This window comes from Colius striatus, chromosome 5 (genome assembly GCF_028858725.1).
Source record: "Colius striatus isolate bColStr4 chromosome 5, bColStr4.1.hap1, whole genome shotgun sequence".
Taxonomy (NCBI): Eukaryota; Metazoa; Chordata; class Aves; order Coliiformes; family Coliidae; genus Colius; species Colius striatus.
Window position 1 is genome coordinate 8,434,288 of NC_084763.1, and position 26,530 is coordinate 8,460,817.

At 42.9% G+C, this 26,530-nt stretch overlaps 1 protein-coding gene across 5 annotated transcripts in view; it reads left to right on the top strand.

Moving 5' to 3' along the window:
* ELMO1 (engulfment and cell motility 1) overlaps positions 1-26,530 on the top strand; it is a 309,377-nt gene that overhangs the window by 274,839 nt on the left and 8,008 nt on the right. For all 5 annotated transcript variants that reach the window (XM_061996717.1, XM_061996716.1, XM_061996714.1 and 2 more), the window contains 4 exons: positions 4,243-4,406; positions 9,972-10,084; positions 17,929-18,036; positions 22,373-22,455. In XM_061996717.1, coding sequence (XP_061852701.1) covers positions 4,243-4,406; positions 9,972-10,084; positions 17,929-18,036; positions 22,373-22,455 — 468 coding nt within the window. The remainder of the gene's footprint in view (positions 1-4,242; positions 4,407-9,971; positions 10,085-17,928; positions 18,037-22,372; positions 22,456-26,530) is intronic.

The following is a 26,530-nucleotide window of genomic DNA, read 5'->3' on the forward strand; positions in this document are numbered from 1 at the left end:
AGCTTTGGAAATTGAACAGATTAGAAGTTCTTGGCAGTGATTCCAAAATGCTCAGGAGACTCAATGCAATCAGCAGCTTTGACATTCTGGCCAGCTAGTTAAATAGTGTTGGCTATAAACATTACAAGGCAAGTGATCACCCCCTTATGTGCTGGGCCTGGGGCATTCACTTCCTGCCTTCTGTCTCGGGAGCAAGGGGAGGCTCTAAACCAAGGAGCTCTTTGATGATACCCTGTGAATAACTTTCCAGATCATAGCAAAGAGGAGGAATTTGCATTGTTTGCACATCAAACAAAACTGTGAGTAACAGAGAAGTGAGACAAGGTTTTATACAGGGGTTTTTAACTAAGCCCCTAAATGGCAGTGCCCAAAGTCTACTGGTCTTGATCCTCCTTTGCATTATTTAGCTAAGCATGAGCGTGGTGGTTCAGAGATGAGACTGAAAAGCTCATCTGCACACATGCAACTCCCTAAAGTACAGTGTTTATTTGAGTGCCCATTTATGGGAAAAGCTCCTCAGAGGGGCAGTTTCCCCAATGTGAGTGCCTGAGTTTAAGAGACTAAACCTCTATGTACACAACAAAGAAACCAGATCTGTACTGATAACTTGAGTGAACACGTGAGACTGGAACTGCACGCGTGCATAAGTGATTGCAGGGCTGTGTGTGCTTGCAAACGTGATCTAGTGCTGAAAACTCAAGGTGATATGGTAGTGATAGTTAATATAGCAACGCAGTGTGGTTGGTTTAGCAGTCACACTACCCATCTCCCTTTGAAATTGCAGTGATTTGTTGCTTTCTAGCAGCCATGGAATTTGATCCCCTGAGTGGTGGTGGAGCTTACACGTTTGAATTAAGCTGCCTGATTTTTCATACTGCTTTTGCATGATACTGCAGAAACGATGACTGGCTGCAAAACCATGTGTAACAGAGTAGTCTGGTACAACTTCTTAGCATACCTGAGAAAGCAGAAGTGAAGCCAGCAGCTGAATGTCAGGTTCTCTGTGAGGGTGGAGAGGTTTAAGCCCAGTTTGCTGAAAGCCCAGACAGTTGTGTTAAGAGATACCAGTAGCTGAATATGTTTTCAGTGGACAAAGTTACTTTCTAGTCCCTCCTGTCTTCTCCATTCCTGGTAGTTAATAATAATTTGTCCTAATTAATTATAGATAGATATATAAAACAGAAATTAAAATTAATTAGCAGCGATCCTTTCTGCCAAGAAGGTAGAAGGAGGAAGAGAGAAATATTTTTAAACATCCAACTTGACACTGGGGTTTTCTGCTTCATTTTGTCCCTACTATTGCTTTGAGGATGTCTCCTTTGTTACATTTCCTGAGCCTTAGGTCACCAAGACCTAGTGAAGTCCCCTCAGTTCCAGAAGGACAGGGAGCTGTTGGAGAGAGTTCAGCACAGGGCCACAAAGATGATGGAGTGGAGCATCTCCCGTATGATGAAAGGCTGAGGGAGCTGGGGCTCTTTAGCTTGGAGAAGAGGAGAGTGAGGGGTGACCTTATTAATGTTACAAATACATAAAGGGTGAGTGTCAGGAGGATGGAGCCAGGCTGTTCTCAGTGATGACCAATGATAGGACAAGGGGCAATGGGTACAAGCTGGAACATAAGAGGTTCCAAAGAAACATAAGGAAGAATTTCTTTGGTATGAGAGTGAGGGAGCACTGGAAGGGGCTGCCCAGATGGGTTGTTGAGTCTCCTTCTCTGGAGACAGTCAAACTCGATGAGTTCCTGTGTGACCTACTCTAGGTGGTCCTGCTCTGGCAGGGGGTTTGGACTGGATGAGCTTTCCAGGTCCCTTCCAACCCTTAAGATTCTGTGATTCTGTGAAATCAATAGGAGTATGCCACATCTCTTTGGGTATGATCCATTAACATTCAGGTTTGGCCTTCTGGTTTGTGATTTCCAAGGTGTGGCAACACGTTTCTTACTTGGACTGGTGTGGTCCAACCAACACACTCTGAATGCAGTCAAGGAGACATTAATCCCTCTAAGCAGTAGGATGGCAGTCAGGAGTTTGTCTTTTTAATGGAGAAGTAGCTGATCATGACTTGCAGACCAGCCAAGTAAATCTTCAGAGGGATTTATCTGCATATGGCTGCCACCTGAAAACCTGAAATACTCCAGTGTATGAAGAGTAAGCAGGTATGGAGTACAGACTCTAATCATGCCTTTTACCACCAGTTTTAGAATCATAGAATGGTAGGGGTTCGAAGGGACCTTTAGAGACTTCTTCAAATACATAGCAAAGTACCTGTTAGATTTGTAGGGTTGGAGGGAGCAGAGCTCAGCTTTGCTGGGCCAGATTTGCAAGATTTACCCAGTGGTAATCTTAACTTCAAGGATATGTTCAAAGCAAGGCCCAGGTGAGTGTAGGTAGGCCATCTCATCCAGGGGTTGGAAATGTGGCAAAGGCATTCGCTGTCCACCTGAGCCAGCGCCTTTGGGAGCGCATCTTGCCCCTCCCAAAGGAGATGGATGTGATCAGTCCCCACAGTAAGGAAGGAGTTTATCTTCAGTTCTTTAATTGCTTGATTTCACCTGCTGGACACAGCTAAAATGAGTGCTTAGATCACATCTGAGGAAGAAGTTACATCTCAGGAAGCAAAACCAGAAAACATAGTGCAGGCAATGAGTCAGAAGGCTGAGCCAACACATGTGAAGCAATGAAATATTCATGTGAAAAGAGGAATTTTCAGGATGGTTAGGGAACCTCTGAGGGGCTGAGCTTCTGTTTTAACATACATGATGAAGATATTAGAATAAAGGAAAATTAACAGTGCGGAAAAGGCTTTTGCCCTCTGTGTAGCTGTTAAGTTTTGTCACACCCACTCTGATACTGGAGAGGTGTTACCATTTCCTACTGACTTTTCAGCTGTTGGGTTTAGGTGAGATGGGCTTTTGTAAGTCTGAGAAATAGTTCTTTTATCCAACTTAAGCACAGAATCAGATATATTTTTCAAAGTGTGCGATTTGCACACACTTCTAGGATTTCAAGAGAGATAGACAATAATCTGTGCTACGTATGTATTTGATCTAGAGCCAAGCAATTGCCTTTAGTTAACTGCATCTCAGCAGTTTTCTCTTGATAAAATAATTAATATGCAGATAGGTGGCTTGTTGCCCAGGCACCCTTCATTCTCACTTTTTGGTTTGCATTGTTTATGGCATTGCTTCAAAAGCAATCCTCTAATATCTTTGGCAAATTGATCTCTTTCTCCCTCCCCCGACTAACAGTCTCTTTTAGCAAGTCCTCTTTCCTTTACTGCATATGGCCATAATGTAACTGCAGCATGAGGCTCTCACAGAATCACAGGGTGGTTGAGGTTGGAAGAGACCTCTGAAGGTCATCTGATCCCACTCCCCTGCTCAAGCAGGGCCACTCAATGTCAATTGCCCAGGACCATGTCCAGGCAGCTTTTGAGTATCTCCAAAGACGGAGACTCTACAGCCTCCCTGGGCAGCCTGTGACAGTGCTCGCTCGCCCTCAGGGTGAAAAACTGTTTCCTGATGTTCAGAGGGAACCTCTTGTGTTTCAGTGTGTGCACATGGCCTCTGGGCATAAGGATTAAGTGAAGCAACTAGCCACAGTTAGCAGCTTTGTGCTACTTTCTTCAAGTCAGGAGAGCATCTCCAAGACCCAGCAGGAGAGCTGTAAGGCCTGAAAAACTCTCTGCAGTCTGTCTTGTGGGCAGTTGGACCAGCCCCTGTGGCTTCTGCACTTGGCCTGGGTTGAGCTGGCAGAAGTCAGGGTGTGCATCTGCTGTCTCATTCAGCTCCTTAAGACTTTGCAGCCTTTTATTTCTGTTGTTATGAGTCTGATTGTGTATGTGTGCCTGTCCTTAACATGATGGGAACATCGTCTCAGCCCAGAATGCAGAAGAGCCACTCTGCTGCTGCCATGAGCACACAAACCACTGTCAGAGCAGAACTTAAAATCCCATGACCAGGGAATATAGTTTTCCTGTCTAGGGAGGCAGCCAAGCAATAAATGACACCCTCCCCACTGCTCCCCCAAGAAAACAAATACAGTTCTTGTTACAGAACAGATGAGCTGTTGCTGTAAGTTGTGCTGCCCTGTCAGAAGTTGGTTATGCTGCTGAAAATTAGTCTTGAGACCACATGGTATTAATCTATACCTACAAACTTTACTGTGACCCAGAATAAGATTTGAAAGGAAATCACAGAAAGCATTAACACAGATTTTCTTTCCCTCTCCTTTTCAACTGCAGGTAATGCAGGTAGTGAAAGAACAGATAATGAGAGCGCTCACTACCAAGCCTAGCTCTCTGGATCAGTTCAAGAGCAAACTTCAGAATCTGAGTTACACAGAAATACTGAAAATACGCCAGTCTGAAAGAATGAACCAGGAAGATTTCCAGTCTCGTCCGATTCTGTAAGTAATCCCTTCTCTCCCTGCTGGTTCTTTTTGCATGGAGGGATTAGCAAATGTGAATGACATTTGTGAGCTCTTCTGGAGGACCCCAAGGAGGAGAGCTGTCCAGGGAGCCGTGCTCAAAAGCAGCAGCGCAGCATCTGCTTGCAGTGCGTTGTGTTTTCTTCTGCTGGGAATTGTAACTTTGTCTTTGAGTTCAGTTAAACCAGATTTAGCAGTTCCCTACAGGGTCTCACGTGGCTTGTTTGTATAAAGCAATGCTTTGACATTTCCTTGCTTTGCATGATTGGGAGCCTGTTTTGGTACTGGTAGTGACTTTAAAAACAACCAACCAAACATACACAACTTTGTCTTCTATCCAAGGGCCTTTAAAAATTCCAAATGTCACTTGTCTAAGCAAGACAGGGAGAAGCTCAGAAGAGGAGCCAACACACACTGGCTCCCCAGAAGAGTGATATTGTGCATGACTGTCTTTGTTCATGGCTTTGTCTTTGGTGTTAATGACAAGCAGTTACTTGTTTATAATGATAACATTCTGACAGCTAGCCAATGGGGATTCTCAGTTCCTTGTTTACTGCAAAGTATCAAATGCTAATATCATCACCATAGCTCCTTCTTGTTTCTCAGAATACCTTTTGTTCTCTTATATGCAAAAAAATGGAGCCTGTACTTGGCTCTGGACCAAGTCTGGGCTTGTGGCTGAACTGATGGCACAGGACAGATGCAGACTCCATAGTGCACAAATGACATGCTGAGAATAGCAGCAACCTTTTGAGATGAGCAAAGAATTGGTGAGGACTCCAGAAGCATAAGCTGAAATGTCACGATATCCTGACCACATTTCAAGTGGAATGGCTCACGATTTTCCAAATCTTCTTTTCAAGGTATAGAGAGAGTTTGGACCAGAGCATTTCGGGGATCAGAAGCAGAATGTTCATTTTGATTTGTTTCTAAAGGATAAAGATATCTAAGTACAAGCTCTGGGGACACATTTCTCCAGGGGCAGCAGGGCAACAGCAGAAGCATAAGATAAGCAGAATTACACACTTAAATTTTAATCATACTAATATGGATCAAAGGAGGAATGTCCCTTTTATGTTTTCAGTGTATTAGAAGATAGGACCTAATGCCCAATTAGAACTCGTGTCACTCAAGTAATGCATCAATTAAAAAGCTACAAATGGTTCCAGTCAGTTTTGCATCATTACAGTGCTCAGAAATCCCCTGCCAATCCCCTGCAACGTTTAGTGATTCAAAGCTGCTCGGTACTGCTGAGCTTGTCACCGAAGCTTCTCGTTTTCTCTGCTTTCCCTGTGAGTCAATTGTTTAAGTATGATACAGGTCTACTATTTATATTCTCTTGCACCATTGCCTAGCCTTGTGAAACTTGCCAGTACCCTCTGCAACCTCCTTATTTCCATAATTACTTTGGCTGGTCACTGCCACAGCACAGAGTTTCCTTCCCCATCATAGAATGAACGAAATAGTCAACACAAATAGTTAAAAGCAAGTGAAGTGTGACCACAGACTCATTTCAGATTCAGGACAAAGTCTAAGCCTAAAGGCTATAAAGGCCAAATAAATCAATAAGATGTTTAAGCAATCACAACTGCATTTGCAGAGATTTAACTCTATGCATTTGCATTTTGATTACATCCGTGATCACTTGTTCTTGACTGTGAAAAGAAACAGTTCACTCATTTTCCCCTTTGATTTGATTCCCTGTACTGAACTCTCTCGAATTGCATAGATGGCACAATTGAGAGAAGTACAGAATCAGGGCCTCGTTGTGGGGAGAGAGTGAAGTGAGCAATCGTGGCTGTGCTGTATATTTTAAAGCCTTGCAGATACGTTCAAAGAGATTGTGCACAATGATGAATGTAAAGTCAGCAGGCCTTGTTTAATTCTGCATGAGAATGTGGCAATCAGATGATAGCTTTTCCTGCCGTGAGCATGACGGAAATCTTTCTCCTGCTGTTCATTGTATGAAGCACTGAAGTTTTAAGTTTTCAAGCTGCTGGATGAGTGAAGCTTCAGTTAAGTTGGATTTGAGTGTCAGCCTTAGATCCTCATAACTACAACCCCCTTGTTTTGCAAGGATTAATTGTTTCTTTTACGTGACCGTTGTTGCGTCTCACGGGATGGTTTTGGTTTTCAGTTTCTACTTTTGATTGGCGTAAATGGAAAGTCCTTCAGAACAGAATCGATTCAAGGTTCTGGGATCATTACTGATCATCTCTACTACCATTCCACAATGAAATGATAAAGTATCGGTGTTTCATTTGTAATGGCTGTGGAGGAGCACATTAAATGGCAGCAGAGATGGGTTTATACCGGGTAAAGATCAGGCATCCAAGGGGAGGCTTGCTGGTTAAAGGAGAGTTAATGTCAGCTAGGGAGCCATTGCAAAGTAACATCTGTGTGAGAACTAGCAGCACACATGGAAACAGAAGGGTTGTGGATGCTTTTCAGTTTTGTTATCTGCAGTGTTAGAAAGAGTCGCTAATGCCTGCTCTTAATGGGTGAAATGATTAAAAAAGGGCACAGCTACAAGCCAGAAAGATAAAAGGACAAAAAACATGAAAGCAGTTCTGCAATTACTCTTCGGTTGTGTTGTAATGATTTGAATGTCTGTAATATGCCCCATGCAGGAAGGAAAACGGCTAACAAGAAACAGTCTTAACTCTAAGATGGAAAGGTAAAAGCTAGGGACAGATATAACTGGTGCTGAAGAAGAACTACTATCTTTTGAATAATTTAAATATAATTACTAGTGATCGTCAGATTTGCTGACAGTTCGGGTCCGTTGTTTTAAAAGCAGGTAACTGATGTCAGTATTGCCCTTTCTGCCAAGACCACAGAGATCAGAAAACTAGCAGTCATACTGTGTGCTTCTCTCCAGCCTTCTGTCTTACCAGCCCACTAACTTTTGCCATTACGTGACAGGAACACAGTAGGAAACCAACAGCAATATTTTAAGCCACTGTCTCCTTTGACTTTCTGAGTTTGTTCTTTCTCTCTTCTCAAGGCACAAACTTTTAAGCTGATGTCATCTCAAGGGCAATAGTTGGTTGGGTTTTTTTTTCACAAAACATATTTACATTCATGATCTTCCCTTAGCTCATTGTTCTGTTTGATTTTGAAGTTAGGTAGGAGGTCCAATGTCTTGTACAGATCTCTCCTGTCTAGACACTGACCCTGAGGAACTAAACTCCCTTACTTTCAGGTGGCTTTCTGAAGGAAACATGAAGACTCAAAGAAGTCTTTTATTTAAGTGTGTGCTGTGGTCTGGTTGTTCTGCCCCACTTCTGAAACCTTGACAGTGAGGAGCTTTAAGTGTCAGGATTGCCTTGCAAAAATGTATCTGGAGTCATCATATCTGGAAAATAACTGAAAACCATACAAGTCAGAGCAACCATGTGTTGGTGTGAGCTGCTGAGGGCAGTAAATGCAGATGACTGTGGCAAGGGATAGATGGCATTGCAGAGTATCACTAAGGTCCAAAGTCACTAAAAACTGTTTAGTGGAGCATACTCTGTGTGCTTCAAGTGTGGGGGCTGTAAAACAGAAGACAGTACTACCTATGAGCTTCATGGTTGTGAAAGCAAATACATGCCGTGTGTAGGGGGACTGCAGTACATCAGCAAGGTGTCCTTTCTTTCCTACCTCCCTTCCTCCTATGGAAAGTTTGCCTTTAGATAGTGAAGTACTTCAGAAAGCATTTCCTGTTTATTTTCAGATTGGTTAAAAATCCCTCTCCTTCTCTGCTTTGTAAAGGCAGATAGGGCTTTAGAGAACAGAAAAGGGAATACTATGAGCAAACAGTCAGTGTGTTGGGTGAGCTGTTTATTTTTGGTTTTTTCAGGAGTGTCTTACAGCTATGATGTTATATTTAACACTTTTTTTAGCGATAACCATCCAATTTCTGAATTAAACTACCTAAATATCAAACTCTGATGTTTATACCGGCTTTGAATGTCTGAAATCACTTCTGCTGGAGATTTAGTCCTCAGCCTGGACCACTGAATAATCCACACTGTGTTTTAACGGTCTTCCTCAGCCCCTGCTCCCAGCTTTCACGTGAGGAATGGGGAAGCTCATCAGCTGAGTAATGGCAAGACGTTTATTCAAGCACAAAATTCTTTTAATCACAGTATTTAACCATTCAACACATTCATATCTTAGCTGCCAATGAGAAAACAACAGTGCTTGAAAATGATCCTAAAGGACTAATAATACATTTCCAAAAGCTGGCCTGTTTCTATAGTTACAATGCTTCCTTGATTTTTTGACCAGCTAGCTTTTCACAGCTTGTGAATGTGCAATGGGTTAGGCATCAGAAACTCCAACCATTTTGTTAAGACCTAGGGGAAAGAAGGTTTCTTTTTTTTTCTAAAGGCCTGATATTTCTAGCAGAGGGCTTGCAGTGGTTTCAGCAGGGGCCTGGCAAATCAAAGGGGTAGGATCCAAGTCAATGTGGGAATCAACAGAGCCTGGGCTCCCTTAAGTTTTCCAGGAGGGAGAAAATTCTGTTGTCTCTATGGGTTACCACAGCTTTGCTTCCTTTTTGATGATGATTGCTGGAACATACTGCCAGACAGAATGATTTTTGGTATTGCCTAATTTGCACAGCAATGCAAAATTGTGGTTCTGACACACTTCATAGCTGATAAATCCTCTACGCATTCCGTGGTTTTTTTAATCTTACTAGGCTTGCTTTCGAGTTGATGTTTAAACCTGTCTTTTATGTGTTCTTAATGAATCTGAGTGAGGACATGACTGATGAATTCAGACATCTGTGAATCCCTGTGATGGTGTATGAAATCAAATTTTAAGTGTTATGTGCCTATGTTTTCTGCCTAGCTCTTGACACGTTGAACTCTTCATCAAAGTAGGATGCAGAAAATGGATTTTCTGAAAAGTATATCATATTAATTTTAAATGCATTGTTGGCTTCTGCACCCTTGGCAAAGGGTAAAGTTTGATCCTTGAGCAGAACCTAGTCACAGGTTATCTTCCACAAAGTTCTGATGGTAAGGAGTTAATTGAGTGGTGTGGAACTAAGAAGGAGCATATAGTGCTGGTCATTATTTTAGCTCACTGCCATTGCCCACTGTTTTTTACCATGGTTTCAGAATGTGTTTTGGACTTCTTGTGTTGTTCTAAATAATAGTGCCAGTAAAGTATATCAGCAGAGGATTATGTACCAAAAGGTGACAGACCCTCAAATAAGCTTCACAGTACTGCTACGGTGAAAGAGAATTATTTGCCACAGAAAAACCTTGTTGATGCATTATAGCAAGTGTTATTTTTAGATAAGTAAAGTAAGAAACAAATAAGAGACTCTCATTGAGTCACACACTGATGTCTCTACAACAGAGACATCCTGACTCCCATTCTTTGTTACGAGAAAAAGGGATTCTTTTCTGGAGCAGACTAGATTCTGACCTGGGCCTGCCTGTGGCTGTTGTGGCCTTGCAGAAACATCCTGTGTGACTCTGTCTCAGAGGAAGGAGGATGGTCTTTGATTGAATTTGACAAGTGCCTACTTTCTCTCTTCCCAAGGGAACTAAAAGAGAAGATTCAGCCTGAGATCTTAGAACTGATCAAGCAGCAACGTCTCAATCGACTTGTGGAGGGCACCTGCTTTAGGAAACTGAACAGTCGGCGTCGGCAAGGTATGGCTCAGGCTGCCCAGTCTGCCTTTTTGTTGGCACTTCTGTCTAAAAGTTGAGATGAGGAATGCTACTTTTACTGGCAAGGTCCTTGGTTGTAATGGTGTCTTGACTGCTTTGACCAGGGGGCATCTGAAAGCATCTCCTAGTCACAGTTATTGTGGGATTTCCTGTGTCTCTCTGGAACTGGTTCTGGCTTCATCACACAGATCATCTGGAACAGGTCCAGCATTTGACAAAAATCTTAAGCAGCAGTCTTGCACTCTGAACTGAGTATTTTGATTTCTGCCTGGATGTCCAGGCTTGTTCATCGCTGAAGAAAATCTCTGCCTGTGCAGGAACAGCACATGAGAGCTGGCAGAGCCAGAATATGAATCTCTCAGACTTGGATATGTGATGAACTCATTGTGCACCCCTCCCTCTAGCACTACCTGTCCTTGGTTTTTGTCTTATATTACCATATACATGAAATATATTATGGTGTTTAAATGTACTTTTAAAAAGCACTTAGCTCAGTAATTTGTGTACCTTCAGATGAACACTTGATTGACATGAGAAGACTATTTTCCCGATCGTGTGAGTCATTGCTCAGTGCTAGATTTACAGCTCATTTTATACAGTCAAACTCTCTCTGGTGGTTCTTCCCTCAGAGAAGCACGCTTCTTTCTTCAGACAAAATAACAGGAGCAGGGTGTAAAATTCATCAGATAAATAGAAGTTGTTTCTAAGAATTTCCTTTTAAAATCCTCGTTTAATGAGGATCCAGATTGCCATTTGTTTTTTACTGCAAATCCAAAACAAATTAGACAGTATACAAAAGCTAAGAATAAGAACTGACAAAGATCGATATTAGAGACCTTCAGATCAATTGAGGAAACTGCTTTCCTCACAGAGAGAGCATCCCTGCTGCCTCCTTCCTCAGAAACAAGAAGGCAATTTTCCTTAATTGTGGGAAGGTTATTTTGGAAAATTGACAAGCTTTTATGAAAAGGTTAAGTTGCAGAAATGTGATGGAGATTTACATTCTCTCTGTCAAGCCTACAAACACCTGTGAAGCCCACTGCACAGAGTTTAGGGGAAGAGCATTAATATTCCACTCTGACTCCTTTACAGATTTCGTAGGGAAGCATGACGCATGTTTTTCCTTCAGCAACTTGTTTGTAGAGTCAAAGGAGGTAACGTGGTGCATAGTTTGGTTTGGCTCTCAGTAGTGAGAGTTATTTTATTCATCTCAGAGACTGAATCCGAATGACTGAAATTCCAGGGAAGGAGCAGGGTTGGTGGCAAACTCTTTTCTTTTGGCAGGTCTCCAAGGGGAAGATAGACTGTTTATTTACTCTTAAACTATTGTTAGTTCATGATTTATAGGCTCAAAAGCCTTAGGGGATAAAAAATGGCTTAAATTGTAAAAGTGGCATTGAAGTAAAAGAAGTACTGGAAAAATCAGAGTAATCTTCTGGTCCACAGTTGATAAGGCTGCAGTGCATCATGCTTTAGAGTGAATTATGGAGGCCACCAGATTAATTGCTTTGATGTTATATTTATACAGGGCCAAAAAAGTTCACAGTTCTTTGGAAACAAATAAAACCCATGACCATGCCTCAAAGAACCCGATCTTCTCTGAAATAGATTGGGTTTAGTCAGATACAAGCCCATTTAGAAGGGGCATGTTTCTGCACACTCCTAGGAGCTGTGTGTTCTTTGTGTGAGACTCCCTGTATTCCCTGAATCAGAAGTGTAAATTATCCCTCTGGGAGGGAGGGAGAAGACACAACCATTACAGAAGAAGAAGATGCATGAAGCTACTAGGACTAAACTCAATAAGATCTAACACTGTGCAATAATCTAAAGAAGCAGCAAAGTATGGTTTCTAAACACAAGCATGTCTGACATAGAGACATTCAGCTGGGATCCTTATTTAGGCATGTCCAGTGCCCAGTCCAGCAGCAAATAGTGGCAGCTGGCACAAAGCAAGAGAGACCTTCTTGAAATCAACCTTTATCCTTCAGGCTCTTTTGGACCCCAAGCAGGGCAAGCTGCAAGACCAAGACTGTCATGACTCTAAGCACTAGGAGATGAAGTGAATGGAGGACCAAAGGTTTAGCTAGTGAAACTAACCATCAGGACAGTCGAGCTTTCAGACAATTCCTCTGAATGTCCCGGTAAAAACAGCACAAGTCATAGAATTGTTTTGGTTGTTCCCAGGTTCCCGAGCATGCTTTCCACCTCCTCATTTCCTGGCCCTCCAACCCACCACTCTGCACGTGTGCCCTGTGCTGCCTGAGGCTTCAGGAGCCCCATCACCTCACCACTGCTCCAACTGAATTCACTTGCTATGGAGCATTACCAAGGCCCCCAAAGGGCTTGTTATGTGGCAACCTACTTGTAGAAGTAGTAAGATCGAGTAGTTGTTTTACTTTAGTATGTATACTGCTTCTTTTTCTTTTCCTATGATTCTTTTTCCCCTTTGAGACAATCCTGGAACAAATGTCACAAATTTCCACATTGTACAAGAGGAACCTGAACATGCCCTACACAGGAGAAGCTGAAAGCATTAAATTGCTTGTGTAAAAAGTAATTAGCAGGCTTTATGCCATGATAAAGACTCCAGAGCAAACTTCTGTTAAGACTGTTTGAACATGTGATAGGACACACGTGGTTAGTCACAGCAAGTTAAAAAAAAGTGACTTACCAAAAAAATGAGCAGGGAGTTTATAGGCTCTTAGAGCCTTTTGAGAAGAGGTGAAACACTTTCATATGTGGCATTGTAAAGACTCCAATCCAACAGGTGGTTCACTGGAGGGATGCTGAAGATTAAGCTGTGAGGTATGTGTAGTCAGATCTCTGCCTTTCGTGTTTCAGCACAGGATTATCATATCTGCAGGATCCATCTGTAGATGAAACTCAGAAATACCATTGTTTTCTCAGCAGGATCCTTAGGGCTTTCAAAGAATGTAAAGTTTTTGCCTTGCAAGGTTTCATAGGAGAACTGCAACACTAACTCCTGTTTTTATTAAGCACTCTTAATCAGCTGGAAATGAAACAGCAAATTGTAGCCTTCTCTTCTGGTCCTTGTTCAACAGCAGATCATGAAGCTCTGCAAATCCTCACTTTGTTCCTTGGCTGTGGACAGCAGCTGACAGAGAGACCTCTTCAACTTTCTCCTTCCTTAGTTAATTCCTACGAGAAAGAGGGGGTAACTAAAATGAAAGCCTGCAAAGCGCTTTACAACCTCAGAAGTTATTATTTCCAGTAGAGCTAAGTAGCAGATAAAGGCATTTTATTGAGGATAATAGATACTTCTGATGCTGTCATCCAGTAAATTTGTAGTTTATGTTACTGGGTGCGCTCTTGGAAATAAATTCCCCTTTTAGCTTTATAAAGGTTATAGAGAAATTGCATGTTATTGAAGTGTTTTTTTCACTCAAAGATGAGGTTTCTTGAACAGCAGCTCTTGATTGGGAGGGAAAGCCTGGTGATATGCACTGTTACACTGAAAACACAGGGCATCATGGAAGTAACTTGAGAAGAGAAAGCTTAAATGAAAACAAAAAGTCAAGTGAAGACAGGTTTTCCATCTCTTGCTAGGATAAGCAACTCTCACTTCTGAACAAGAACATGTGCTTTGTCTTTTTTCTGCCAAGCCTCTTTGCTTTTATTACTCCATCTCACCCTCCATAGTCCCATAAAAAATAGTACTCTGTGAGTGCAAGACTTGCTGGGAGGAACCAGGTAACCAAATATGCCTCCAGTTAACCAAATATGCCTCCAGCATTGCCACAGGCCAATTACTTGCTAGTTATTTGCAAGTGTGAGGGCTTTCATCTAAGCAGTTAAGACCGGTTGGAGTGAAAACATGTCATTACAGTTGTATCAGAGAAAGACCAGACAATGAAAGAAAAAGGGTGAGTCCACATAAAATCTACACCAGTACATGTGCTTTCACTGGTACATCTAAAACTGTTCCTGTTGCTGAATCCATGAGGAAGGTTTTCTTTGAACAAAACACTTCTTTAGTAATCTGGAACATATCTTTGGATAAAAGGTGTACTCTCGGACTTTTGTCCATGCATAGCTGAGCTCTTTTCTTCCCAGACTATAGCTATAGAGCACTTCTTTACCTGGGGTAGCACTGTTAAGGGCATATAAGTCATTGGTCATTCATGCACTTGGAAACACACTAAGTGAATGGCCAAGCACTCTGTAACCCACCAGCAAAATGTTCTGTGCCATACTATTTGGTCACAGTTTTGAATATTACTTTTCTAGTCAAACAATAGTTGATTTTATTGTTTGAGGTTTTTTAACCTCACCTATACTCTTTCACAACATACTGCAAATACATTTAACCCACTGGCTGCTCTAGCAATTCTAGAAACAGAACAGAAAATCAGAACAACTCGTTGGAAGCCTTTTCAGGTTAAAAAAAAATGAGTGATTAATTCTGTTTCCCATTGAAGAATCTCTTAGCACCTTCATTTGATTGCATCAGTGATCAGTGAGCTAAAAGACATAAGGACCCACTGGAAAGAGTAAATGATGTGGTGTTTGAAAACTGTGATGAAATCAGAAGTCTCCATCAGCTCTGAAGAGTCTGTGGTTAGTGACTGACCTCCCTACAACTGCTTGCTCTGAGGTGGAGTTCTACACAGGCAGGTGTAAGAACACTGGATGGAAAGTAAGAGTTGTAGCTTATAGAAGGAACTTTGGGGTAATTTCATAAGAGCAGGCCTAAACCCAAACCAAAATGCACCTTCCTGAAGAGGCAGAACCCCCTTTTCAGATGTGCTCATACACATGGATCTGCCAGATGTGGAGTACAGGGTCTATTGAGAAATGGCTGTCCCATCTTTAAAGCCTCCCGTGGCACTTGAACTCTGCAGGTTTGGGTTTAAGAGCAGAGGGTTGGGCAGTAGTTATTTGTTTTGTTAACACCAGTTTCTAATCATGGTAGAAAAGAGCCTTCTGCTTTTTTGTTGTTTTTCACTTCAGAACTGACAGTAAATGCTGGCCACTTCCCATGTGCTGTTGTGCAATTAAGATTTCTTCACCCTTTTAGACAGTGGAAGCAATTTCAAATGGTTTGTATTTTGACTGCAGCATTATTTTACACGCTACTTTTCCAATAAAATCATGTTCAGCACCTGCACTACATAAAAATGACATGCATCCTGTTGAAAACTGTTCCCCTTCCAGGCACTGACATCTTACCTAAGTGAGATATTGTCTGATACACTGTAACATCGTGTACAGCTGAAAAAAACCACCCCATCAAGTAAAGCTGAGGTGGCTGTAGAAGCAAAGGATACTTCCCATCACAAAGGTGCTGCTCTCCTGGCTGGTGCAGTCGTTTAGTGGCTGTGGCTACTTCATTAGTTCTATTTGGAGGTTTAATTTAAGGCTGTACCCCTTCACAGCAAAGCTGTGGCACAATGGCAGTTATTAGTGAGCTGGAAGGAGAATTGTGCCAGACATGCTTCAAGCTACAGTCTATGCCCATTAGTACTTTAATTAACCTTGGGTTATGGGGAATTGCCATAAAAGGCTCCACAAGCCTTCAGAGCTAGGGCTTCTTCCCGTAAAATCAGCCCTTCCTAAAAATGAAGCAAGATATTTCCACCAAGGGGTTTTTCCTTCTTTATTATGGGAACAGGGAGTCAAACCAGGACCGTGGTTACCAAAACAGTATATCTAGGAGGTTAGAGACACAGACTTTTTCAAACCCTTGTTAACAACATCAGCTCCGTTCATCCTAAATTGAAAGGAATTCATGGTGGGTTTTTTTCAGTTATACCATCTTTCTGGCCAGGCTGCTGAGAAGGTGGTGAGACCATATTGGCTTTTATTAGGAGAACAAAATTGTTCTAATCTGAAATTAGAAAGGTGTGTTGTTTTGTACAGCCTAATAAACAACGAGGTTGAAGTTAAAAGTGAAAGCCTCCTGCTAGAGGCTTTTCTTAGGTGAGCAAGAGGTGTGATGGTCTACCATCAGATTCAGTGGGGTATCTTTTTTAAGCATCCAGTGTTTCTGTGGTTCTGGTAGAGTTCCCTGTTAAAAGGTATGAAAAACTTTCACAGACATCCTTCTGAGACACACAAACTGTCCAAGAAGTTGACTCTGTGTGTGTCCTCTTCAAGTGAGTCTCTTGAAGGAGGTTTTCCGCTTGCTCTAGTTTCAAATCCCTACAAAAGCTTTGTTGGTAGGGTTTTCCTCATGACCCCATACTGTGCAACACTGTGTGTACTGCTTTACAGTCCAGGGATGCTTATAATTCAGCAGCTCTTTTTGTATACATCACCAAATCATAATCCCGGGCTCTCTACCACAAATCTTGCAGGAATGTGCATGCCTGTGAAGCAGATAACCATAATCTATCTCATTGCCATTTTCAGCCTTTGTTGCAAGATCTTTTGGAACCTTTCTGTAGGAGGGGCTACACACTCAGCAGTTTCAAGCTTGTGGGATTTCCCCCCTCTCCCACAACATTTGTATCGACCATGAGGAAGACATTTAAAAGGGCATGCTCACTTTTGCCTTTCAGAGCTGAATTGCCTTTCTCTGTGTGTTATATCACAATGCATTTTTAACTGGCTGGACAAGAGACTTAAGAGTGTCCTTTAGAAAGAAGCTGGGTCTGTGGAGCCAGGATTTTACTAACAGAGCTGTGAAGTCCTTCTTTTGCTAACACCCTACACAAGTTCACGTACGCTGGCTCTGGCGTTTCTACAGCTCCTCCAATGTTTGATCCAAAGTGTAGCTCCATCCACTCCCAGCAATCGCAGCACTGTGGGGCTGTGTCAATGCTAATGTTTCCCCTAAACTGTCCCTTAGGCTGCTGCTTGGCACAGCATCAGCCCTGCCAGCAACGAGAGTAGCACAGAGCCAGAGAAGCCCTCTGTACCCCCTACTGGTGTTTTAACATCTAGCCTTGCTCTGAGCTGTTGGAGATTCATAGCTTGGATGTAACAAGGTTGTCTTTTTTACAGCTAAACATTGTGTCATCTATTTATTAAATAGAAAGTGGCCTGACAAGGAAGGGTAACCACATTCTTGCCATTTCAGAAGGGAATTGCCAAGCACCACCCTTACGCAGTAGGCAGCGTGGTGGCCCAGCTCTGCAAAGGTGATGTTCTTCGTGGGCACAGATTTTAGTAAATACCATTAAGGGGAATTCTATCCTGGAAAGCAGGAATTGGCAGGAAATGCCCTAGGAAGGGCTAAAATGCAAACTGCATGGTCACGTGTAGGTTTGTGACAGTGCAAAGCACTGAGTTATCTGCAGGACAAGGAAGTTAACGTCTGCTTTTTAAGTCTTTGCTTGTTAGCTATGTCCAGTCCCTCTATAAATAAGGGGGTGTTCTCCCGTGTCTATAAAAAGCCGTGAGTCACAACGTTCATAAGGTATGGGATATTTCAAATGTATCGGGTTTTGGGTGTCCCACACAAGCCAGCTGGCAGGGCTTAATTTTCACATAGCGGGTGCTAAAAATGAAGCTTTTATGAGCACATTAAAGTTATCCACTCAAAGCACTGGTTACTTTGCCAGTCGTCTGTCCATGAGGGTATATAATATCATGGAAAACAAAGTCAATTGTTTATTGCTGGTATATATTTTTGGAGCCAGTGACTAAGTCAATACAAAAATGGCAGATTAACGCCAGCTTTGATCAAGTAAAATTACCGAACGAAGTCGCTGCCCTACTTTCCCTGCACCTCACACATCCCTTCTAAAAGAATAAAGACAGTCCTCTGTAGTGTCTGTACTTTGGATAAGCTTTCTCCTGTGCTACTGATACTGCTGTTGAAGATGTGGTAGTGACCTTGTTTCATGTGTTTCCTCTAACAGACAAATTTTGGTATTGTCGTCTTTCACCTAATCACAAGGTCTTGCACTACGGGGACTTGGAAGAAAGTCCCCAGGGAGAGGTCCCCCACGATTCCCTGCAAGATAAACGTAAGTGTTGCACACAAAGATTGTGCTACTTTTGCTTCTGTTTTGCTGGTTCATCTTTCTGACTTGTAGTAGGTTTCTCCTAACACAGGACGTAACCGCGATCTGCTTGCAGAGAGCAGAGGACATTTCCTCCTGCATTCAAACACAGCACTTGTGGTTTTGGCAAGTGTGTATGAGGACAGAGCTCAGCTTTTCAATGAGTTTATCATTTCATTCAGCTTGGAAATGCCATGCCTTTCATGGGGAGGAACACAGTTTATTTTCATTGCTTATCTAACTGCAGATGTCAAAAATACTTGGGCATATTCAGAAGCGCTTCCTGTCTGCAGAGACAGATGTTTCTTCTGTGGCAAACAGTCTAGTGCCTGGAGGAGAAATCCAGGGCAGGCAGAGCTCTTTTTCATTAGCGTGGGCTTAAAGCTGACACATTGCTGTGAACAGTACTGAGAGGACCTCACCATTGCTTTCTACCCATCTGGGAGAGGACATGCCTCTGTGATGATTCCTACCAGGGGGTTTATAGGGATTTCCTTATGGGCACAAGTAATTTTGTAGCCCTTCAGAAAAATCACACTCTCATGATAATAAGGAACTAACCCCTACACCAGTACAGGCTGGGGGTCAAACTGCTGAAGAGCAGCTCTGCAGAGAGAGACCTGGGAGTCCTGATTGATAATAAACTAACCATGAGCCAGCAATGTGCCCTCATGGCCAAGAAGGCCAATGGCAGCCTGGAATGCATCAAGAAGAGTGTGACCAGCAGGTCAAGGGAGGTTCTTCTCCCTCTCTACTCTGCCCTGGTGAGGCCTCATCTGGAGTCCTGTGTCCAGTTCTGGGATCCTCAGCTCAAGAGGGACAGGGAAGTGCTGGAGAGAGTCCAGCACAGGGCCACCAACATGATCAGGGCACTGGAACATCTTTCATAGGAGGAAAGGCTGCAGGAACTGGGGCTGTTTAGTCTGGAGAAGAGGAGATTGAGGAGTGATCTTATTAACATATATAAATATCTCAAGGGTGGGTGTCAGGAGGTTGGGACATCGCTTTTTTCTATAGTAGCTAGCAACAGGACAAGGGGTGATGGGATGAAGCTGGAACACAAAAAGTTCCACTTAAACATAAGAAAAAACTCTTTCACTGTTTCAGTGAGGGAGCCCTGGCACAGGCTGCCCAGAGGGGCTGTGGAGGCTCCTTCCTGGGAGATCTTCAAGACCCACCTGGACATGTTCCTATGCGACCTGATCTAGGTGAATCTGCTTCTGCAGGAGGGATGGACTAGATGATCTCTAAAGGTCCCTTCAAGCCCTACCATTCATGATTCTATGATTTCTCCTTTATCCTTCAACATGAGTTGTGGAGATGTGACCTTCAATCCTGGGAAAGCTTTTTATGATACTGGAAATAATGACCAATGAAGTTCTGTCACCAGACAGTGACTTAAAGAAATCAAGCGTTGAATATTGAATAATTTCTTTTTTGTTCTTCTCTGAACTTGTGTTAGTAACAAATGCTGTTCTGGCATTATCAAACTGGACGTGATTGTACAATTATTTCAGTTGGTAGCTCCACTTTTTTCATGGAATGGCAGAGAAATGAACTTTCCAGCATGAAAACTGAGAAAGGAGAAAATTGGTGATTTAAGTTTTCCTGTATATTGCTAAAACAAAGAATTGCTTCCCTTTTCTGCAACCCCAACCTGCCTCCAGGCAGCACCTTCTAAAATTTCTAAGTGCTCCCAGACACAGTCTTGGTTGGGAGGGAGAGAGGAAGAGCCTGTCTGATGCTGAAGCCCTGGCAGTTTGCAGTCACGTTCCCGTGATTTCACTGCCTTACAGACTGCCTCAAGGATGTTTCATGCTCTTACTGCAGTCTTGGCAGAATGTAGGACAGGGGCTCACATTGCTGCATTGGCATTGGAAGAGGCTGTTTTTCTGGATGAGGCTGAGAGAAATAGCCCTTGGATGTTACAGCAGCATCAGAATGACAGAAGTATGAAGGTCAGGCTTGAATTGCAGGCACAGTGATGAGACGAGCAGTTCCTGGATTTGTTTGCTTCAAGCACGCTTTGGCCCCTGACCCTGCGTGCAAGCTTCATCTTGCATTTGCATTTTCCATAGGCTTTTGAGCCTACTCAGGAACGTGTCAGGATCCCATGGGGACAGAAGGCTCCTACTTTAGAAACGACTGGGCCAGACCCACATGTTCCCTGCACGTGCCTGCTGGCAAAGCAGGGGCTGATGCAGCTGGAGAAAGATGCAGCCGTTTCACCAACAGTTCAGGTTTTCAGGCTATGAAGGATACAAGATTTACCACAGTGACACCCACATCAGAGTTCAGTTAAGCAGAGCTGAGAATATTGCAAGATACAAGGTTATAAAGTGTCACTGTCGTTGGGAATATGTCAGACCAAACTGGCTTGGGAATTTCACTGAATGTTTTTCAGAACCATTGTGGTGTTCTTGGGATAGACTGGTATTGAATTTTGAACTGTTGAGGTCTGAACGTGATGACCAGATTGTCAGCATTTGGGAGCAGGTCAACAGATGACAGAGAATGGGTGGGTAAGGAAGTGGAGGACCAAGAGAAGCAGCAGTAGATCATTTTGTGTACTCCTTGCCAAGCTTGAATACCTATGTCCATCTCCAAAAAGAAACGTGGGATGATTTAACCCTTTCACTTCAGTGGATGTCACCTCTCTCTTCAGGCTGGCAGAGGTAACAAGCTGTGCAGACTCCAGCTAGGACAAAAAAAAACCAACTGCCTTCTTTTTCAGGGCTTCACCTCTTGTGAGCACTTCACATCTGTGTTCACATCCTGCATCATCTTGTAGTCAGCTTCTGATATCATCTGAAGTCTTTGACTGTACTTTTCCAAAGCAAGAACAAGTTCCAAATAAAGATAGATCAGGGTGTCACATCAGTCTGTGATCTCCCATAGTAACTGCATCCCAGATCAGGAATGAGACCTAGAGAAAAGCCTTCCCGGTTGATGGATCTACCTTGAGAAAGCCTTACCTTTGGCAAACAGAGAAATCATTTTTTCTGAGCATCTTCAGCTAGTGTCAGGAACTCTTTCTTCTTAAGGTGACCTTTGTACCATAGCTATAGTCAGATATCTCCTTTACTTCCCAGTTTGTCCTACCTCACTCTTTCCTCTCAGAAATACCTCTTCTTGACCCAAAGGTCAGGTAGTGTCGGAAACAGTAAAGATCAGCAGGGCCACGGCGTGAAATGCAGGAGGGGCTGAGTAGTGAAAGGCCAAGTAACTTCCATTTCTTTTCTTTTTCTATGCAAAGAAAGTGATTTTTTTTAAATGTCTGTTATATCCCACACTCTCCCTTCTACCATAGTGCTGAGGTCGTCTGTAATAAAATTCTGTGTGTTGCAGTCCCCGGTAGAAGAGAAAATGCATTCCCCTGCTTCAGTATTGCCATTAGAATTCGTAAAGAACTGGGCAGTAACAGACTTTCACATTATTATGCTGTTCTGTAGCTACACAATGCTTTTCTGCAGCCATGGGACTAGTGGATGATGTATAGATTCTAGAAACTACCGTTAACACTGGCCATACTGTATTGTGGAGCATATAGATTTTCCATAATGTAATTAACGTTGGAAAATCGACTTCCACTTGAAACTCAGAGAAATTTATCTCTGTGTTTCAGTGACCCCACTTGTATGAGTGAGTCCGAGTGGCAGCAGCTTCCAGTATTTTTTCCTCAACTCATTTTGTTTCCTCCAGTGATTTGTGATCGTTTCACATTTTAAAGCAACTGGAATGGGTTGTTATGAGCCTTGGTTTTCCTTATTCCTGTTAGCAGCAGGAAACAACTGAACTGCTGGTGGGACTGACATTAAAAAAAATGATTTGAGAAAGTCCTGCAGACTTTAAGAGACAGACAACAGCATTGAGTGAGGTAGGATTCAACTAGCCCAGCAGAGGCTTTACGTGGATGCCCAGGGAAGAGCAACAGCGGGGCAGGCATATTACATTAGTCAGGCAGAAAACAGTGTGTGTTTCCTGGGTACATGAGTACATGTTAAGAACTGTACAGACACAGGTATACACCTGTATGAAACACTCTTGCCCAAAGTAGTCTCGACAGGCAAGAAGGAAGCACACTGTGATTTTTATCCAGGTGCCTGAAATTTTGTCAAGACTCACCAATTCCAATTTTAGTCGTTTTCTTCCACTTTTCTTTCTTACAACAGGCTGGAAATGGCAAAGGAGGTGGCAGTGTTACCAGTTTTAGGCTGGCCTCTTTTTAGACTCTGTAGCTTTTACACATCTTCGTTGTAACTAATTTTCTGGGTCTTACTTTTGTTTCTTTTTATCACAGTGCCAGTGGCAGATATAAAAGCTGTTGTGACTGGGAAAGACTGCCCTCACATGAAGGAGAAAGGAGCTCTTAAACAAAACAAGGTATGGTTCTCAAACTGTTACGAGCACGCACCCCTCAGAGTACAAAGCCTGTCAACTCAGCCTTCCCTGGAGTAGCACATGTAGTTTTCATTCCAGCCTGGCACCTTTCTGTGTATGCACACACACTTTGTTTTCTCCTCAGACCGTTTGAGTTAAATTGTTGAGACAACTTAGACACCTTTATCCTGCTTTCACGGTGGATGTGCCTTGTGATATACCAGAGCACGTGCCAATAGTCTTTAGTAGTGTTGTCTTCTACCTCTAAAGCAAAGCGATTTTGACTGCTCCTGCAGAGCAGACTAGCAGTGATACCTACTCCTGTGTTGTCTCTGATAAGTAACGAGTTTGTTCCAGCTGTATTCTCTGATAAGCTGCATTCTGTCATGTTCAGTGAACAATGGCATATGCCAAAATTGCCATTAATGTCCAGCTGATGATACCATCAGGTCCAGTCAGGTAGAAAAACAACGGCCAACAAAAGGACTTAAGGTAAATGGTGAGCAGTTAATGGTGTGTGTAAGGATGTGTTCGGTGGCACATTTGGGAAAAAATGTGTAGCAGACAATGGTCAGCTTCAATTAGATTTATGCTGTCTTTTAGAGTTTCAGATCAAGCGCTGCAAACTGACAGTAGGGCTCAACTTATACGGTAACTGAATCTTGCAGAGCTTTTGTTAGTAAGAATTGCCATCACAGCAAGACAAAGGTGGGTTATGAGAAAGGTCTGATGTGTTTAGTGGTGAGGGTCTTCATACTATATGGTGTGAGGTGTATTCATAAGGTCTGAGGTCTGGGTTACCAGATCAGAGCATTTGAATCAGTATTTCTAGTTACCTGAAAGCTGAGAAGTTTTGGGTCCAACAAGAAAGAAATTTTGATGGACAAAATAGCCAAGAGTTCTTGCTTCGATGCTTTAAAAATAAAATGCATGGGTTTTGAGTTCAGATAAATACTGGAGAAAATGAAGAGACACTGTCAAAACTGTATCACACAACTGTGTCCACTTCTGGGCTCCTCAGCTCAAGAGGGACAGAGAACTACTGGAGAGAGTCCAGTGCAGGGCCACCAAGATGATCAGGGGACTGGAGCATCTTTCATACGAGGAAAGGCTGCAGGAACTGGGGCTGTTTAGCCTAGAAAAGAGAAAGCTGAGGGGGGAACTTATTAATATTTACAAATATCTAAAGGCTGGGTGTCAGGAGGTTGGGACAGCACTTTTTTCTATAGTAGCCAGCAACAGGACAAGGGGTGATGGGGTGAAGCTGGAACAGAAAAAGTTCAATTTAAATATAAGGAAAAAAACTATTTCCCTGTTGAGGTGAGGGAGCCCTGGCACAGGCTCCCCAGAGGGGTTGTGGAGGCTCCTTCCTTGGAGGTCTTCAAGACCGGCCTGGACATGTTCCTATGCGACCTGATCTAGATGAACCTGCTTCTGCAGGGGGGTTGGACTAGATGATCTCTAAAGGTCCCTTCCAACCCCTACCATTCTGTGATGATTCTATGATGATAACTTGTCCTGCCTTACACAGAGTATCTCAAATATTCTTTGTATTTGTTTCTCCAACTTGCAAGTTGCTTTAAGTCTACCAGGATACCATCATCTTCTTTCAGCATTACTTTTACATAGGTGCAAATGAAAAAGTCAAGCTAAGTGAAGGGGGAAAAAAAACCAACCACAGGCATAATTTTCCTTGTCAGTTTTCTGAATCAGAGCACTAGCACACACATGCACACAATGGATTGCATACAACTCCTACCTCATGTTGCAGCTGAACCATCAGCAGCGTTTGGCTGGGGCATTTCTATGATGCACATAAAGTATATTTAGTGCTTCCTTGTCTTAATGCACATATGTCCACACAAAAAGGAAAGACGGGAAAATGGAAAGCAGTGGGTGGCAGTGATGGAAATGTGTCATCTTTACGGAACAGTAATGTCTAGATAGTATTTAATGCTAAAGAGCAGTGCTGCAGATCGGTCTGTCCTCAGTTGTCAGCATCGCCCCATTTCCTCAGGTAAAATTGCTTTGGACTGGCATAAAACTTCTGACTGGGAAGAACAGGAGTTGATATGCATGGCTGCATCCCATTTGTGACCCAGGCAGTAATAATTGTGATGGATTCAGTATTTCTGGTGTGGTGCAGGGGTTTTGATGGGTTTGAGGTTGTTTTTTCCCCCCTTAATTCCATGTATTATCTCCTAGAAAACATGGAATTTGTGAAATTAACTGTCATTCCAGTCAAACTGTCATGTGCAATACTTAGGGTAACATCCCATTGTTTGCAGGGTACCCAGCTAAGGTGGAGAATTACATGAAAACTGAAAAGAAAAAAGACAGACAGAATGCAATTTGCTTGAGTTTGGTGTATGAAATCTTTCACTTCCTGAAATTTCACAGACAGTGATATGTCTTTAAGAGACCTTTCCATTCTATACTTTCTTTGTACATCTATAACTACCACCTTGATGTTTATTAGTTGGCAGAAAAGGAAATTGAATGGCAGAATGCCACCGCTATGAACATAGCTGGAACTGGCAGAATGTCCATAACAAAGGCTTCAGCATCTCTTCATTTGCCTGCACATGGCCATTATTCTTCCAGCAGGACCATTTAGAAAGAAATAGGAGTCAAACTGAATGGGAATTTGCATGCATATGAAGCTGGAATGACCTGATAGGACCAGAGCTGAATCCATTGTTGTTCGTCTTGACTGCATTTTTAAATTAGGTTTAATTTTCAAGTCCTCATTTCTGACTGGCAAGTAATATTAATGAGTTTTGGGCAAAATAAATGTATTCGATTTTACAGCTTTAAAAAAACCTGAGAGAAGACTCTGGGAAAAAAACCCAACATTGCCGTGTGTTTCTAAGTGTTCTTCTCTCACCCTTTATTTGCTGATGTGGCAAGTCTTAATTCCTTCGTAGACAGCAGAAATGATTCTGCTCTCCTTCTGCAGCTTCTCTTCTGTTTCATGTTGGTTGAACAAGTTCCCTGCTGCTGCCTGTATAGATAGTTCTCAGGAAGGATCTTGTAGGAGACTCAACATAGCTGTAGTCTCAACCTTCATTAAAGACATGGGTTGGTTTTGGGTGTTGATGACAGAGTGGTCAGAGAATAGTGAGGTTGATCCAGCTGCTGGGGTCACTCAGCACCTAAAGTGCCTGTTCATCAAAACCAGCTTTTCTCTGGTCAACATGAGGAACCAATGGACACTGGGGGAGAGAGAACTTTTCCTCATGCCATCTGCTACGGCTACCCTCACAGAGATTTAACCAAGGGGTGGGAAGTTTCTGACTGGCAGTTGTAGAGTCTCCTGTTCCCTGTTCTCAGTGAAGCTCAAAAGCGAATCACGTTGTGGGTTCCAGTACTGTTGTTATCTTTGACAAGCACTTAGGGAAGGGCAGAGGTCTGAAATGTGCAAGGGGGGAAAGAGTTAGGAGCAACAAGGGAGTGAGTTCAACAGATTGAGGTGAGGGAGGAGGAAAGCAAAACAAAGAGGGAAAGAGCAGATTGAAAAGAATGAGAGAGAAAACCATTCTATGACTCTATGAAAACAGGCCAGAGAGAAGGAGAAGCTGATGGAAAAAGCTGGAATGGAAAATGACTTTGAGAAAAGTTGAGAAGTAGAACAGAAAAGGGGGGAGGAAACCATGTATGGCTGATAGAGACTGATTGGTTTTCCTTGAGGGGTTGGGTTGGGTGATCTCTAAAGGTCCCTTCTGACCCCTACCAGTCCCTCGGAATCACCTGGCATGGATGGGAAGGCGACATAACCAGGTGGGATATTGCCTGACAAATCCACCAGCAGAGCCACCGAGATCACCATCAGCAGGGAGGGCCAGTTGGCAACTCCAGCTCCTCAGGCTTCCATTTTCCTAGACAGTTTGCCGCGCCTGAGGTGGCAGAGATGCTGGCACCTGGGAGCTGTAATTCCCGAGCCTTTAGTCTCCGGAGCAACCAGTGAAGAAGCCAAACTGGAGCCAAAGCTGCCAAACTCCCACTTTCCCCCATAAAAGGAAGCTTACTGCTCTAAATTTAGCTCTGTCTCATTCTCTACTTTAACTGGGAATGACCA